At 34.3% G+C, this 17,588-nt stretch overlaps 1 protein-coding gene across 4 annotated transcripts in view; it reads left to right on the top strand.

Annotated features, from left to right (window-relative positions):
- LOC143238024 (cilia- and flagella-associated protein 44) overlaps nucleotides 1-17,588 on the top strand; it is a 134,534-nt gene that overhangs the window by 94,015 nt on the left and 22,931 nt on the right. For all 4 annotated transcript variants that reach the window (XM_076477910.1, XM_076477909.1, XM_076477911.1 and 1 more), the window contains exons 25-29: nucleotides 984-1,110; nucleotides 1,846-2,015; nucleotides 4,157-4,285; nucleotides 10,215-10,329; nucleotides 16,744-16,933. In XM_076477910.1, the coding sequence (XP_076334025.1) occupies nucleotides 984-1,110; nucleotides 1,846-2,015; nucleotides 4,157-4,285; nucleotides 10,215-10,329; nucleotides 16,744-16,933 (731 nt within the window). The remainder of the gene's footprint in view (nucleotides 1-983; nucleotides 1,111-1,845; nucleotides 2,016-4,156; nucleotides 4,286-10,214; nucleotides 10,330-16,743; nucleotides 16,934-17,588) is intronic.

The raw sequence follows: 17,588 nt of genomic DNA, 5'->3' as shown, positions 1-17,588 counted from the left end.
GTCCGTGTTAGAGACTACTAAAAGTCATTTCTAATTTAGTACTGCTGATCACAGAGAGGGCAGCTAGTCATCAGTACTTTACATCTACATGAGTACTCTTAACCAAATATTGATCATTGTAATTATAATATCATCAGAGTTGAGGCTATGTAGCATATTTGATGGCTTATAATTGCACAAATCTTGTAATTTTGTATCTGTCCATCCCATACAATTAAACATTTTGCTATGCCAGCCAACATATTTACTAGGTTTAACTATTTCAGAAGAAACTTTTAGTGGTAAAATAAAAGAGGCTTAACTCCAACTTTCTCATAATTGCTTGACTCTGTAGCAGTTGAGTTTACTCTCTTCTGATGTGAAAAATAATTCAAGTAAAGCTTTCATAGTGGATAGGTCCCCCAAATAACATTAAATCTAATGTTTTATAATAGATGTACTTTGGAAATTATGCTTTAGACAAAGTGAATAACTTGTTTTCAGTTTGCAATTTTAAAATGATAGTAACGTATGACTTGTCATATTTTCATTAATATTTACAATTTTTAAAAGTAATAATTTGCAATATATGTACTGTCAATTTCACTAAGGTTACAATTAATTGAACCAAGTGAGGCACTGTCTCATGTAGAATTTCCATTTCTGTAACCTAAACACTCAGAGACAAAACGCATTTCTTGTCATTAATTTTTTAGGTGTAATAATCAGCCATACTGAAATAAAACATTAATTAACTGCTCTAAAAGCTTCAATTACATTTGATAGTTCAGTATAAGGAAATGTAAGTCAAACAAAGAATGTTGAGCATGGAAGAATAGCTCATTGCTATACAAAAACGAAAATTTATTTAGACAAGCCATAAATTTTAGACCTCGTTTTTGTATTAAAATTTATAATATGATATCTTCTTATAATGAAATAAGAATTAATGTATTATAAATGTTTATTGTTTAAGGTAACAATTCAGTTTTCTTTTTACAAAGACAAAGATGTATAACCAATGAGATGCTAACAAATTTCAAAGTGCAAGTGATGGACAATGTTCCTTCTGTTGAAGAAGACAAAAGTTTGAACTCACCATTAAGTGTTCAAGGTGACAAAGCCAGATTAGTAAGTTTTGTTTTATGTGAATTATAAATGAAATACATTTTTCTCCTTTTGTCTGTCAAGTAGTAGGAAAGAAATGCTGTATCATTAACTTTATACTTTAATCTTAGTTTCAGTTTGCTTAAGGTGTCATTAATGTAGATAAGTTTGCATTTTACAAAACATTTGGAACAACAGGTTGGTAACTTTCATGTTATTTAAAGTATTTGATAACATCTAAGTAAACCAGCTTCTTTTTTCCTATATTCTAGATATTGAAATTTACGTAATTTACTTCTCCAGAAATTGTTTTTTTAAAACAGATGGTAAAAAGTTGCTTTTAATGTTATTTGTAAGACACAGTTAATAAGTAGTGAGCAGTTTAAAGTTTATGTTGAAACAGGCAGCTTGAATCAAATTGGTGATTGAATAACATTTTGATCCATTTAATGTTGTTAAAAAGAAGATGTATGAAAGTGCAGTTGCAGTAAAACCTTTCAAAATTATATTAAATGAAAAGAAAAATCTAAATATCAAAAGTATAGAGGAATAAACAGATAGCTAAACCCATAATTCATCAACATAAAGCATATGTTAAATTATTTGATAAAAAAAAAATTAATATAAGATATATTCTCTAAGAAACTGGGACTTTTTTATTTCCAGATTAAAATGTTAATAAGATTTTGCAACTGTAACTTGTATAAACGTTTGTAATTTACAATCAGCATTATCTTAGTCGTAATTCTTCAAACACAGAATGCAAGAAAAGCAGCTAGACGTGCTTCTTTGTCAAGTAACTCCTCTCATTTAACATCTGATCACAGTGTAGAGGAAAACACAAGTTTATCCTTTCAACAAGTTGTTTATGATGATGTGGCAGAAGAAAGTTATCTTGAAAAGAAGCTGAAAGATTTTAAACAAGTCAGGTAACAGACTGGAATGGAGCAATGTAAAACGTGTAAAGTAAAGTAGCACTCTATTTATGAAAATCTGCAATATTTGATCATTATTGAATATATGTATTTCATCACTGACAATTTTTAGCCTTCCATTTTGGGTTATTGGCAACTATTTTAGTTATTTTGAATTGTGTCACTACCTGTTATTTACTGTTCTTGAGCTACTCCTGAGCTTTTGAAAGAACACCAGGAAATTTGTTGACCACTCATCTTTAACAATTTATCAGTTTTGTGCTTATTGTTTGTTTAGTTTTTCCAATTGTAAAACAAGTAAAAAACGTATCACATATGTAGTGCTACTTTTGTTACATCTTGTAATTTAGCTTTTTATCTATTTAGTCTATACTAAAAGACTTGAATGTTACCATTTTTACATAATGAAAATTGATTTTATATAATAATTGAGCTGTCTCTAACACTTCAACTCTCATATAATCATAATTCCTATGAACCTTAATGCTATTTAGAATGGGTTTGAACCCAAGGTAAAAAGTTGCATTCTGAAACTTAGCTCTGGAATGAGTGCCTAATTAATATTTTAGATACAAAAGAGTGATGAAGTTGTCTAAGTGAATAATAATGACATATGTTCCATGAAACTAAAAAAGCACCTTAGCCTTCTTCTATAAAAGGTAAAGAACCTCTTAATCCAGAGCTATGGAGAAGTGAAGCTGTAAACTCACATTTTTGGAATTAAGAATATGATAAACGTTTTTGAGATTGTTAACAAGAAAGATGCAAGAAGCTTTCTTTATGCACAACCAGTTTGAGGCCAACTTTGGAATTAGCCTTCCTTATTTATGACCATCTCTAAGCCAACTTTGAAATTGTGAAATAATCTCTTCAAGCAGATAAAAAGTTGAGGAATTTAACAGAGAAAATCCAACTTTCATAAAATAGTGTAATTGGGATAATGTTTTTGCATTTATGAATTAAATCAAAAAGTGGATATGTTCAGAGAAGGACATCTGACTGGTAGAAGAAGGACTGAAATATTAAAAAAAAGATTAACTAGAGTGAACATTAAGATTAAATGCAGTTTAATGTAAGATGATCCAAATGAAAGAAAAATAAAGTAACCAAAGCTTGAACATAAGTTGCAAAAGAGAATCTAACATAATGTGTCATGGAAGAGAAAATACCTGCTAAAATTACATTATCTAGAGAAGGAAAAAGAAAAACTTCTAAAATCATCTTCTAGAGAAACATATTTCAGAAACAAGTTCTACCAACTCAGTATTAGAAAAGGTGGGAGCATCCTTGGTAGGCCTCATAACAAATTCAAAGACTATTAAAGGAATTATAAAATCTGCTATTTGTTGGACCCCAAAACCCATAACCTGAATATATTAGGAACAATATAACAAGCTAACACTAACACATGAATTTTTCTCCTGGAGGAAAATTCCAAGAATTGACTAGCAAAGAATAAACTCCAAAAAATAATCAGGATTAAGCTGAGGGTCCTCCTGAGAAGCCTACTTAGAAGAAACCTATGTGACTTGAGAAAAACAGGACTGAATGCAAAAAGAATTGAAGTACTGGAATATTTTCCTCAGAAGCATGCACGGAAGTAAGAATATTAAAAATCAGGCCAACAAATTTAATCCTTAAATAATCAAATACAAAATAACCATAATGAAAAAGCAAGAAACAAGAAACAATGCATTCATGACAGAGAAACCCTCACAGAAAGTCTGATAAAGAATGAATATCAATCTAAACAATAGCATATTGACTACTGTAATCCTGAGGATGTGGAAACATATGTGAGAAGGCTATTTAAAGAAGAGGAAATTTAATACAGAATAAAATCCTTTGAATGAGTTCTATTTGTGACATCTAACAATTACAAAATGAGTGTCGGAACACAGATACAGAGTGATAATGACAATTAATGCCAGAAATAACTACATTAATACTTAGAAGTATGTTTGCATGCTCAAATAGCTATTCAGAATGATATTAAAAAGTGAAAGTGATTTAAATGGTGTCATATATCAGTATAATAATGATAACAAGAAGCGTTTTTATCTTACTTCTTTTTTTTTAAAAAAATATGTGAAGATGGTATTCATAAACATTAAACTGTTTAATACTACTTATAGACTCCAGTACCAACTGGTCCAACTTGAAGAGAAAACTAATAAGCTAATGAAGTTTTTTGATGCTAGACTTCATTTGCTGAAACTGGAAAAACTACAGTTAGAAGTAGATCTTAAGCACGCTGACCTAAGGTAAGTGTAATCTTTAATCACATATCAATTTTATGAAATGAAATATTTCCTTATTTTTGATAATTACTAAGTTACACAATTCAGTCTATGAAAAAGGTTAGTAAATGTGTGATTTCAATATATAAAACTGTTATATTTAAAAATAAAATGTGGTATTAAATAATATGAATTACATACAAGTCTGCAAGCTCTAGAAAAAACTTCCTAATGGTTTTAATGAGGAAGTAAACCTTGAGTAGCATACATTTCCTCTTTGTTGATTACTGGTTTCAGTAATTTAGACATTTAATTCTATAAAGTTATTACATTCAGAGTAACTTAAACTGTTTTGGTACACATGTTTCCCTTTACAGGTATTAATTATTTTTGAAAACATCCATCAATAGTGACAGAATCAATATAATACTACTTTAGTATTTAAATGTATTTTGAAAGTCTCAAAATAAGAGTTGGGACAATTTAAGCAATATTTCTTATACAGTAGTTGATGATACAAATATTATCATATATTTCATGTGTATACATTCTCTATTGATTTTGCAAAAAAAATTATTTGTAGCATTTAATACGTTTGGATACAAAGAGTATTGTCTCTTACCCCCAATCCTTGATGTTTAAGTAACCACCTGATTTAGATTCACCGAGTGCTACAAAATTATAAAGATGCTACTTGCAATTCATTAATGATACCTACAATCTGTTGCAATATTAAATATCCAAAAACCCTTCTTTATTTATGGCAACAGATTAAAAAATATTCCTGCTTTGTATTTTGAGTTGAATAATATTATGTAATGACAATTAAGCACAGAATTTTAAATCCAATAAAAAAGGAGTTAATTCGTAAATATTATGACTTACCAACTTCTAAAAGTTAATGAATAAAGAGTAGTGATTTCAAACTTTACAACACTGCCTAGTACTACATATATTAACAATTTTAGCTTTTAATTGACTACTTTATCCTTTAATTAGTTAATTTGTATATCAATTAGACCTGTTAGATTTTTTAATGTACAAATTCAGATAACTTTCATTTGATGGGATATTAATATTTGTAATGTTTTGTAACCTTTTGAAAGATCATTTATGATTCTGTAACAAGGTATACTCTACTTTGGAGTAATGTTATTTATATCATATTTTTACATTACTTATTATGAAATATAACAAATTATTATGTAAAAATAATCTGATATGGTACTTTTCTTTCACTCACAGGATTAGCTTTTCTTGCTTCATGCTGCCCTCTATTTGTAAATTTTTGAATACATGCCACAAACCTTCAACCTTTCTTCTGTTGGAATCCAAAATCCTAATGTGTCTGTCATTTAAATCACTCTGTGTCTATTCTCCACTACTATAAGAGCAATGCTGTGATGCGATGCACATGACTCCTACAGGCACTACAGAACTATCACCTCTCATTTGACAGTGCTTGAGTGCAGACATCTTTCTCTAAAACAGTTATTACCCTAGAAGTGGTTCAACTTTTTTTAACTTTGTTCACATTAAATTAGTTCAAATTAACTTCATCCAATTTCATTTCACTTTTCTTTGAGAGCATTTAATTTACTTATGTTTATCGTACAATTTTGCTGATTCCGTATCACACATGAATTCTGAAGTTGCTGTTACCACTTCAGGTGCATATCACTCATCTGTTTCTGCATTTCATCCACTAGCCATTGTCTCCTGTTTGTGTCCTCATTCTTCCTGTACTTTTCAAACCTGTTACAGACATATATTGACTATAATTTTGATCTCTTTGGCCTTGCTTCCATGCCATTTGTTTTTGTTGTAGGTTTGCCCCATTGCTTGGCATATTTATACCCTGGGAACTGCACTTCCATATGTACATGGACAACTGGCTTCATTTTGCTATTTATGAATGGGAGTTGACCATTCCTACTCATCAGCTCCTTCTTCAAAGAAATGCAGCTGGGATGATTGATCACTTTGAAGAGGTCCTTCCTTCATCCATCCCAGCACTTTGTACATCTGGGTGTTTTATTCAATAGTCATCTCAGTTGGGCTCTACCTTCTCCTCTCAGACTCTATCCTATGAAGCTGGCCATTTGGACTGCTCTCTCTATTCCTTTACTTTCTAAAAGTAATATTCTGTAGCTTTTAGGGTGGTGGTGGTTGCCTCTGACACCTGTCATACACCTTGGTATGGCTCATATGCATTTGCTTCAGTGGGCCCTTCATGACCTATGTAACCTCACACAGGATTATTTGAATGTTCCTATCCATCCTCCTCCCCTTCACTGGTGTCAGACAAGGCCTATATGTTTGTGGGAGTCCTGCTTTCTCTCTGGCCTGAGCATCTGCTTATGGATCTGCCTTTGAGAGCTTAGGTGTATGGGTTGATTGCGAATGAGTTTTGGGTCATTGGTCTACAGAGAAGATTACCCTTTGCATCAATGTTCTCTGATTTCTGGCTGTTCATTGAGCTTTGGATCATTTGTTTTTCCTTGAAAACTGCCTTATCTCACATTTCTACATGATAGCTTCTTTCAATCACTCAGGGGGCACAAGGTCCCATTATCTGTGTTTTTGCAGTATGTATCTTCTGTCTTGGACCAACACACATCAGATTCTTTTGGTGGTCAATCGTTTGTCCCATCGAGATCTCATTTATTGCAGGTGTGTTCCCTGCATCCTGCCATTTTTGGTGGCTCTGTCTGCATCTGAATATGCCCATTATGAATGCCTTTGCCATCTCCCTCAATCCCATTTACTTTGGTTTTGGTCTGTGGTTCCCCTTCCCTCAGGCATAATTGGTCTCGTTTGTACTTTTTGTTTACTCTCCCAGCCATTTTCTTCTTCATGTAGTGTCATTCATCCATGCATGTTCGTTCTGTTTGCTCCTTCCTGACCTGCTGAACTTTGGTTCCCTTGGTTCTTCCAACTGCATATGATCCCTTCTCTTCTATTCCAACCTGCTCCATCAACCCAGTCAATGGCATCCATCCCACGTTGTCTCTCCTCCATCTTCCTACTTAGCTTTAGTCAGTTTCTTGGCTCAATTTTCTGGTTTCTCTCACAGAGTAGTTTCAAATTTAGCCATTTCCATTCACCTTTCTTTGTCCAGCTATCTGTGCAAGTTAGGCATTTGTTGCTCCTGGACATTGACTCAGAGTTTCCAGGCTTCTCACTCAATGGTTGCATGTATTTTCGAGTGTCTCAAGGGCCTCTTTGAGAGGGGTTCTTTGGTCTCTTCAATTTTAGGTGTTGGATGCCATTATTCCATATCTTCAGTTTTTCTCATTTCTGTATGGTTCTTTCTTACCCTGTCTTTTCTATGTTGATCTGTTCCTTCCAGCACTGTCATCTAGTGATGCATTTATTGCTTCCAGTCTAGAACATTATTGTGGTCTTTCCTGCCCTCACTTTATCTCCATTTGCATCTCTGTCTGTGTGTTCCATATTTTACCTCTCTTTGATGAAGTATTTCTTCCTTCTCCCAGCCTGAGATCGTTATAAGCCAGACAGTTTTGCCCTCAGTGTTACTTGTTCTCTATAATTTCTTATCAGGATCAAGCTTTCCTTTCTACATGGCTCATGATGTTCAGATATCCTTCCTCTAAGCTGCCTATTCTCAATTTCTCATTTCTGCCCTCATCCTGATCTGATGAACTCCTCTGTCCTGCTGTACCCCCCTTTGTTATGTTGCTTCCTTGCCTTCTTTCCAAGTTTCTCATTCCCATCTGCTTCTCCCTCTTCCATGATCACTCCCTGGTTAGCCTAACCACTTGGTTCAGCATTTGATACAAATGGCTTCTTCCTCCTTGTCTTCTTTCTGGTGTGATCTCTTTCATGTTTTATCACATTAGCTACATCATCTTCTCTTCTCCCTTGTCTCTCATTTTCATCAGCCTTTGGAGGAGATTGTATTAAAAGCATATATAGGACTTTACACACGTTCATCCCCCACTACCTACACCACACTGTTGTTTTTGCTTCCTCAGCAAACCTCTGGTTCTTCTCTTGACTTTGGCATAGCTGTGACACAAGGTAAGCCATTACTAATGGGTCACTGCTTCAGCTTCACTTTGGATCCCACTCTGTAGTGAGTGGTGCCTGACCAGGAATTCCATCTGTACTTTGAATGGGTTTCACTTAGATGACTATAACCATTCACAAACATCCTTTCATCATATCTGTATTGTAGGCAATGTTGATTCCTATATTTTCATGGCTGTATATGCTCACCCTTGAAATGGGGTGTTTCACAAGATCACTCAAGTGTAAATTCCTTGTGATACTTGCGTAATAATATACCTGTCCTAGGCTGCATCACTCATGGATAGCATAGGTAGAGCAGAAAAGGATTGCTGCTCATCTCTGCCATACCTTGACTGAATAAGTTGGTGTAGTTTACTTTTAAAAATAGGGTTTACACTGTCTTGGGTATTGCAGTCCCTTCAGATTCTTCAGCTAGCTTTTTTTTCTATCTTTCCTTCAAAGGAGCATAGAAATCATTACCACTTACCAGTTCCAAGCTGTTGGGGTGGTTGGCTATGGAGTCAACCTGCTGGATGGTTATAGTCATTCAGTTCAGAATAGGGTGGTGGTGTTTTTCTAGTTTAGAGGGAGATACAAGATCTTCTTGATTGAAGATTTTCTCAGAGTTGCAACATCCAAATTCAGTTCACCTCTCCAATTTAGTATCCTCTTTCTACCCTCACATGGATGTCATTACCTAGTGAGTGAGGTTTCAGAAATTGATTGAATCAATCACATAAGCTCTCACACAGGTTTTGGGTTCTCCATCTTGCCCTCTCAATTGCTCTTCTGTGTAGGGGGCACAGGAGGTCTTTGTGGCATATTTCCTCTTCTGTCCTGGATTTTCTCTTTTCATGAGGTTGTTGATCTGGGTTGTTTCTGGCTTGTTCATGGTTAGAGGGTCAAGTGTATGTGATAAACGTCTTTGGTTTCTGGAAGACACATTCCTAGGTCCCTGGCATTAGGCCACCTTGTGTGTTTCTGGTGTCTTATGATAGGTTTACTCTGAACTCTAGGACTTGAGGTGAAGATGGTATAGGTCCTCATTCTAACCTTTCTAGGATATTGTTATCCAGCAAATGAGGTATTGGATGTAGTTGACTTGTGGAGTGTGGTCTGTCATTCTACACCTTAGAAAACATTATCTGTATTACCCCCTTCCATTGTGAGATTGAATAATTCTGCTTCTTTTATGTTTCTTTGTTGCACCATCTTCTCTCAAGTGGTTGTGTTTTCTTCTTGTTCCACCATTATTGACCTTATTGACTTTATAAATTTTCATGGAAAAAAGATATATAGTTTATATGTGGTGCAGTACCCCTCCTCAGATCTTCAATTAAGGGGTGTGTCCTTTGGACACATCTGGAGGATATACCTGTGCTTCCCTCACACCAGCTGTAATTTTCTAAAATATCAGAAGTTGTAATTTTCCTAAATGAATATGTAATTCCAACAGGTACTTCCCTCCACTCACAATCTCCACCCTCCATCACACAATCTTCTGATGCTGGCATTTTCTGCCACACTTCATAATGATAGTTTGGTGGTGACACATAGATGGAGCCACATACATTACAAGATAGTAGTACTCTCATATTGGTGGAGAAGGGATGCACAGTGACTTACATGAGACAAGTATTGAAACTTTGTATTCCAACAGAGGGAGGATTGAAAAATTGTGGCATGTGTTTGAAAAAGTATGCAAATAACAGCACAAAACGGGAAAAGCCATCTTGTGTGGGAGGGGAATACCTATCAGAAATACACTTTCATTTAGGAAAGCTATAACTTACATTTCACTTGTAGGTTACAATATGGTATTCATTGGTACATTTCACTTGTAGGTTACAATATGGTATTCATTGGTGTTTTTAATGTTAGTTTGTAATTACATTTTTTATGTATTTTTTATGTGCAGACTTATGACACTTTTCAAGGAGATTTGTCTTCTAAAAACATTTGAACAGCAAGAAAGCACTCTACAAAACAAAATGTCTCAGAAAAATCAAGAAAAGAGAGAAGTTTTAAATGCAGTAAGATATGTGTAGAAAATACTTTTTAATGCATACATTTAAGATTTAAGAAAGTCTTTACAGCTGCTTTGAAGTCAGTTAAGTGAATATTATTTAATATGTATACGAGGGCTGTTCAAAAAATACGCGGACTGACGTCATAAAACAAAATGTACTTTATTTAGAAGTTACAGGTCTGGGACCCCTTCAAAGTACTCTCCTCCCCAACGCACACACTTATCCCAACGGTGTTTCCACTTGTTGAAACAGTCCTGGTACACTTCTTTTGTAATTTCTTCCAGCTCCTTCGTCGCATTTGCCTTAATCTCGGGAATCGTCTCAAATCTTCTTCCTTTCAAGGGTCTTTTGAGTTTGGGGTACAAGGAAAAATCGCAAGGAGCAAGGTCAGGTGAGTAGGGGGGGTGGGGAAGAACAGTGATCAAGTGTTTGGCCAAAAACGCACGAGTTCTGAGGCACAAATTTCGCAGCAACGCGGTGCATCTTCAATTTTTCGGTCAAAATCTCGTAACAAGATCCAACTGATATCCCACACTCTTCAGCAAGCTCCCTGACAGTCAGACGTCGATTTGCCCGCACCAGGGTATTGTTTTGTCGACGTGTGGGTCGTCAGTTGACGTGGAAAGACGTCCAGGACGCTCATCATCTTCAATGGACTGTCGACCATCCTTAAAACGTTCATGCCACTTGAAACATGCCGTACGCTTCATAGCAACATCACCGTAAGCCGTGTTAAGCATAGCAAAAGTTTCAGTCGCAGATTTTCCACGTTTAACACAAAATTTCACAGCAAGTCGTTGCTCCTTCAGGCCATTCATTCTGAAATCCGCCAAACGAAAAAATCGCACTTCACTTAAAACCGCGTAGCTAATACACAAATGAAGATATCTGCAATCGGGAAATGGCGTCGTAATCAGCTGATCTGTGCAAACCTAGCGACACCAAGCAGATTACCCTGGAACCAACTGGAGCCGCGCAATTTAAGCAGTTCGCGTATTTTTTGAACAGACCTCGTACATGCACTGACATGCTTCCATCCAGTTGAACACTATAACACTATTTTAATCTTAATGTATTTGTGGAGTAAAATTTGTTACATCCACAAGGTTTAATTTTCAGTGAATATCCTGGAATTTCTCCATTTTTTTACACAACTTACAATTATCAATAAAATATTTATATGTGTGATTCGTAGTATGGTGAAAAAATAAGGCAGGATGTATCTGCAATGTATCACTTAATCCATCAGTGGAAAGTGTTTGTGAAAATACGAGTATACTCTTCAAAACAAGAAACGCAAAAGAGATATTTTTGTTATTTTAACGAGAAATATATCTAATAACGTTACAAGCTCAGAGTATGTGATGTTACACGTGTTAAGGCAATGATTGTCAGACCAAAATGACAATAAAAGTTGTGCACTTTGAAAACGGAGGAAAACATCGGATTTTTTGCCAAAACGCATGCGTGTCCAATAAATTTGTTTGAGAGATCTGCATGTTCTGCAAGTGCAACATGTGCAAAATCCCTATAAAAGTGACGGGTTCTCGGTTTCCATAGCTCAGTGTTAAGCCACCGACACGCAATACAGTTACGCCAAGACTGACTGAAGCACAACGCAACAACGCCATTGGTCGCTTGGAAGCAGGCGAATCTCGATCAGTGTTGCCAGAGATGTGAATGTCCACCCAAGCACCATCACAAGGCTATGGAATCGTCACCAACAACATGGATCAACTCGTGACCGTCCACTATCTGGCAGACCTCGTGTGACCACGCCCGCAGAAGATCGCAACATCCGGTTACGTCACCTTCGGGATAGGACCACCACTGCAACGTCTACTGCCTCAACCATACCAGGGCTACGTAGGATTTCCGATCAGACCGTACGCAACCGTCTACGAGATGAAGGAATCCGACCTCGACGTCCAGTCAGAGGCGTCATCTCACCCAGCAACATCGTCAAGCACGGCTTCAGTGGACTCGGGCACATCAAGTATGGCCTCATCGACGATGGAGGCATGTTTGGTTCAGCGATGAATCACGTTTTATGCTTCATAGGCAGGATGGAAGGGCCTGTGTTTACCGTCACCGAGGTGAACTTTTTGCAGCAAACTGTGTGCAGGATGTTGACAGTGGTGGCAGTGTCATGATGTGGGCTGCCATCGCCTATAATGCCAGAACAGACCTTTTGCACATTCAAGGGAATCTTACGGCTCAACGATATGTTGACGAGATTCTTAGGCCCCATGTGCAACCCATCATGGTGAACGCCAATGACATTTTTCAACATGACAACGCCCGTCCTCACACAGCCCGACTCACCACTGTCTTCTTGAGACACCACAACATCAACGTTCTTCCCTGGCCCTCCAGATCACCAGATTTATACCCCATTGAACATCTTTGGGACAAGTTGGACCGACGTCTGCGACAGCGACAACCTCAACCGCAGACTCTACCTCAGCTTGCAGCAGCTTTGCAGCCTGAGTGGACAGCCATTCCACAGGATGTGATTCGTCATCTCATCGCTTCCATGGGCAGGAGATACCAAGCAGTTATTGATGCTCACGGGGGGGGCATACTCGTTATTGACATTGAGTGACGTTAAACTTCAACTAGTGAGCGTGGACTTCGCCTTCACAGACTTTGGATGTTCAGTAGTGAATGTGCAAAGTTTCACACATGTCATACAGAACTACCCGGAATAAATTTGTTAACAATTTGTCTCATATTTTGCCTTTTGCGTTTCTTTTTTTGAAGAGTTTATAATGCAGGATATATTCACAAGTTATTACATAACCTATTAGTGGAAAATATTACTTTCAATCTTTACTTAGTATATTCTGATGTATGGCAGTCTTTCCTATTAGAAAGAGCATCTTACACCATAGGTAGTTAAAGTTAAAGGAATTTAATCACATTCTTTGTTCTATTAATAAAACTATACAAATTCTTAGTGAACATTAAAAGTTCACCTTTCTAACTAAATAAAACAGAAAATACCACACAAGTAAGATACAGTCAAGTATCCTACAGTCATTTTTACACTCATTTCAAGCTATTATTACACCAAAATGTTGTTCAATTTATCGATAATAGGTATAAGTTCTAATGAAGTGGCCAGTTAATGTATGTGCATGTGTGTGTGTTATTTGACTCATTTTATGTTTGGATGTGAAGAGACAATCCAAGAACCTCTTTTAACTCAGACAAAATCAAAGTTAACCACACATTTAGGTAAATATAAATATAAATAAATGCAGTCACAGAAATAATAACAAACAACACTTTGTATCATTTGTTAAAACTTATAAAAGACAATTCTTGGTTTTCAAGTAATTTGGACTAAAATTACTCTGTTTTTAAAACTGTACTGAAGTGCACCAACTTGAAACAATTACAAAAAAAGAAAAAAGATCTTGAAATTAGCATAATAAACCAAAGAATCAAGATAATGGCATGGAAATATTTTATGATTTTTATCTAGACTCATTTCTATATTTTTATACTGCACATATATACAGTATATAAGTTATTTCTTTCAATTTACTGAATATTAAAATTTGTATTCTAAAAATTTTCCTACTATGTTGATGGTACAACTATACTGGAAATGTTACTTAATTCAAGAAACTACTAGATATCCCTAAAACAAATATTGTTTCTTTAAACACAGTGACCTTAGAATGTATTTGCACAAAATAATTTTATCACAGTATCTAGTGAATAGTGATATTAATTATATTCATATGTTATCCTGTTAAATATGAAATATTTAGAATGCATGCAATCAGTTTTTATGTTTGAAACTAATTATGTGCAAGAAGTATGAAAACAACAAAATGACATTTTTGATGGTGGTTAACTTTAAAATAACCATAGAAGTTATCTTTAAGCTTCTGAATGCTGCATAAATTAACTTGTACATTAAGTTTACAGTGCTGATTTTTAAATAACCAAAGAGTTTAGAAAATTATAAAGATTGTCATTTTATAAATTGGTGAAGAACTTAACCAAGAATAATCATATTTCAGTTCACAAATAATATTATATCTAGTTAGAAATTACAATCAATTTATCAGAATGAATACTACATCTGTTTTTAATACACAAAATTTTAATGAATAGTCTATGGTGTTTTATCAAGGAACTCGTATGTTGGAAGTTTAAATCTGATTTATTAATTACATTTCTTTGGTGTTAGATAAAATTGTGTTTTTCAAGAAGGTCTGTGAATCATTTGTTGGTCTCAATCTAATTGAATGTTTACTGTATAAACTTCTCTGGCAAGAGAGAGAGTAACAGTTGGAAAAGGTAACAAGTAGGAGAAATTATGTAAAACTGTGAGAATTTTGGAAATCTTTATGAATGGCTTGAAGACTTGAAAAGGAAACATAAAGAATGTGTTAGATATCTGGAAGAACAGCAAGAAATGTTTGTAGAGGGGTAAACAAGAAAAATATGAAGCTGTTCATAAAAACCACAGATTTTAATGTTCTCAGGCATTGTTATACTTAATAAAAGCCATATTTCAGTAACAGTGTTAGTTTTTTTTTACTTTTGAAAGTCATTAATAAAACAAGGGTTTTTAAAACTACAGAAGAGACAATTCACTACACAAAATGAAGGTCAGTTAATAAAATGGTTGCAAAAACAATTAGTATCATTTTGGAAAGAGTTATACATGTGCTGATATAATTGTCAAAGAATTCCTGCAATGAAAATATTCTTAATTTTACTAACATTATAAGTGTTGTGATAGAGAGAAGAAACTGAAGTTCTGGAAATGATTTTGTAGATCTTGTAACTTAAATCATTAAAAAGGAAGTTAAAGGATAATCTTAAATATATCCATCTTTAAAACTATGTGACACAACATTCTGTGAATGAAAATAACAAATATAAAAATAATACATGAGTGATATGAAACTCTACTTGATTGTATGTTCCTTTCTCTGATATATTTCAAGAAAGAGAGAGCACAAGAAGATACACCACAGAAAGTTATAAGTAAGGTGATAAACCACCACTTGAAACAGAGAATATTTATTGATGCCTTTGATATGCCTTAGTCAAGTAATGGAAATAATTTAGTTTAAATTGACTATTTTATGAAAAGTCTGGAGGAAAATATTATACAAATCATCAATAATGAAATGTTCATGTCAAAATTGTTCAGTGAATTTGTCTTGAAATAAGGAAAGCCAGTGAAATTAATTGAAATTAAGTTAGTACCAGTTGATGAATTGTGCAGTATCTTGAAATTAGTGCAGGACAACAGCTTTTCATTCTTTTGAAATGAAATTTAAAATAATTTAACTATTGTATTGAACTTGGTAGCTATGTAAGAGTATGAATACATGCACACATCATCTGGCATTCTTTTTCATGAAATAAAGAACCACAAATGTGAAGGTACAAGTAATGCTGTAACTCATTTTCTGATTGGTTAAGAAATAAAGATACCATTAGAATCCTTTTGTGGTTATCACGAGGTTGATTGTGGATCTGAATAACCATACATATTTTTTTTTCTTTCTATAATATGCTGCTTCTGCTTTCCTTGAGTTTCCCTCTGAGAAGGAAAAAGATGGTACAATGGGTGGCATTTCTTCGATTTAATACTTTGAGTTAGAACTGTACACTTAAAGAGATAGAAATGTATGTCTCCATGGGAAAATTTATATTTTGTGATATAAAACTAGTAATGTGGAGGACTTTATTTCAAAGGGTTGTCTTGCCAGTAGTCATCCATAGTGGTGTGATCTGTAGGTACGTATGGTGAGGAAATTAGTCCAATGGATGACTATGGAAATGTTCATATAAAGTTACTTACTGTTAAAGCAAGAAATCTGCAAAAAGTAAAAGTTTTGCCATAATATGACACCTGATATAAAGCCAGAGATAATTAGTTAAAATAAAAAAAAACTAGTAAGAAGAAAAGAAACCAAAACCCTGAGTATGGTTTTTCTTGTTTCTTTTTTTGACAATTAACAGTTTGGTAATAGTGACAATCCAGAAGATGACAGTAATTTGCCATGAAAAACCTTTCAATTTCATAATCATGGATGATAGGAAAAGAAGGATGCCTTTCCTAAATGCATTTGGTATTCTGATAAGTTGAAAATTGTAAAAATATAGTAATGGTTAGAAATGTTCTAAAAACTTCACAATTTTGAAAGGGATGACTATTTTGCATTAATATTTTATACAAAATATTATTTTCTTTACAGTTTACAAATGTATTGAGTTTTAATGTAATTATAATTATTTTTTTAATCATGCTTTGCTGGTTTGGTCGATGTATATGTTATGAGTACAGGCTTTGATTGATGTTAGCTGGTAATTTTCTGAAATATGAAACTCTCTGTTTTTTTAGAAATATACTTAACCTGCAACATACTTATTTTTCAGATAAAGGAATTAAATATTAATATTGAAGGAAAGAAACAAAGTATTGAAAGCCTTCAGAAACAAGAACATGCTGCTCAACAACAATTTCATGAGCTTATTAAAGATGGATACAAATTTGCTGTATTTCTAACACGTGTGTTTAAGAAGAAAACCAAACATTCAAAGAAAAAAGAAATAAGAAAAAGTTATGGTATGTGTTTAGAATTTGATCCTTTTTTAATGTGCAAGATTTTCAATATGGTACATTATCTCCTCTCATATAAGTAGCTATTCTCATTCACTGCTGCCCTCTGTACACAAAATTGTTTTTGCATGCCACAAACCTTGAGGCTCCCACCCATCTTTGAATCAACTGTTTAAAATATGCCTTGCATGTAATTCACCGTGCAATGACTTTCCACCTATAAGAGTGTGGCATAGTTTCTTGACGAATGTGACTCCCTTGATTCAGTTATACCAAATTATTACTTCTTGTATGGCAGTACTCATGCTGTAACATTTAATTTGTACTCTCTTTAAGTATTTGTTTTAATTTTTTTCATATCTTTGTATTAATTTCTCACAAGAAGTTTACTCTTTATTATACAATACTTGTAACTTGTTAAATTATTCCAAAGAGGAATTATTTTATATTTCTACCCAGTTATAGAAGTTATTACTTTATTACAACAACTTTGTATTTCTCTCTACTGCACAGGTTATTCATTTTGCATTATGTGTGTGTGTTTTTTTATGGCAAAGGTGCATAGGATTATCTGCTCTGTCCACCGAGGGGAATCCAACTCCTAATTTTAGCATTGTAATTTTGTACGCTTACTGCTGTCTCAGTGGGGGAGATTTGCATT

This window comes from Tachypleus tridentatus, chromosome 13 (assembly GCF_004210375.1).
Source record: "Tachypleus tridentatus isolate NWPU-2018 chromosome 13, ASM421037v1, whole genome shotgun sequence".
Lineage (NCBI taxonomy): Eukaryota > Metazoa > Arthropoda > Merostomata > Xiphosura > Limulidae > Tachypleus > Tachypleus tridentatus.
Note: the sequence above shows the minus strand (reverse complement) of the source record. Positions and strands in the feature narration are given on the sequence as shown.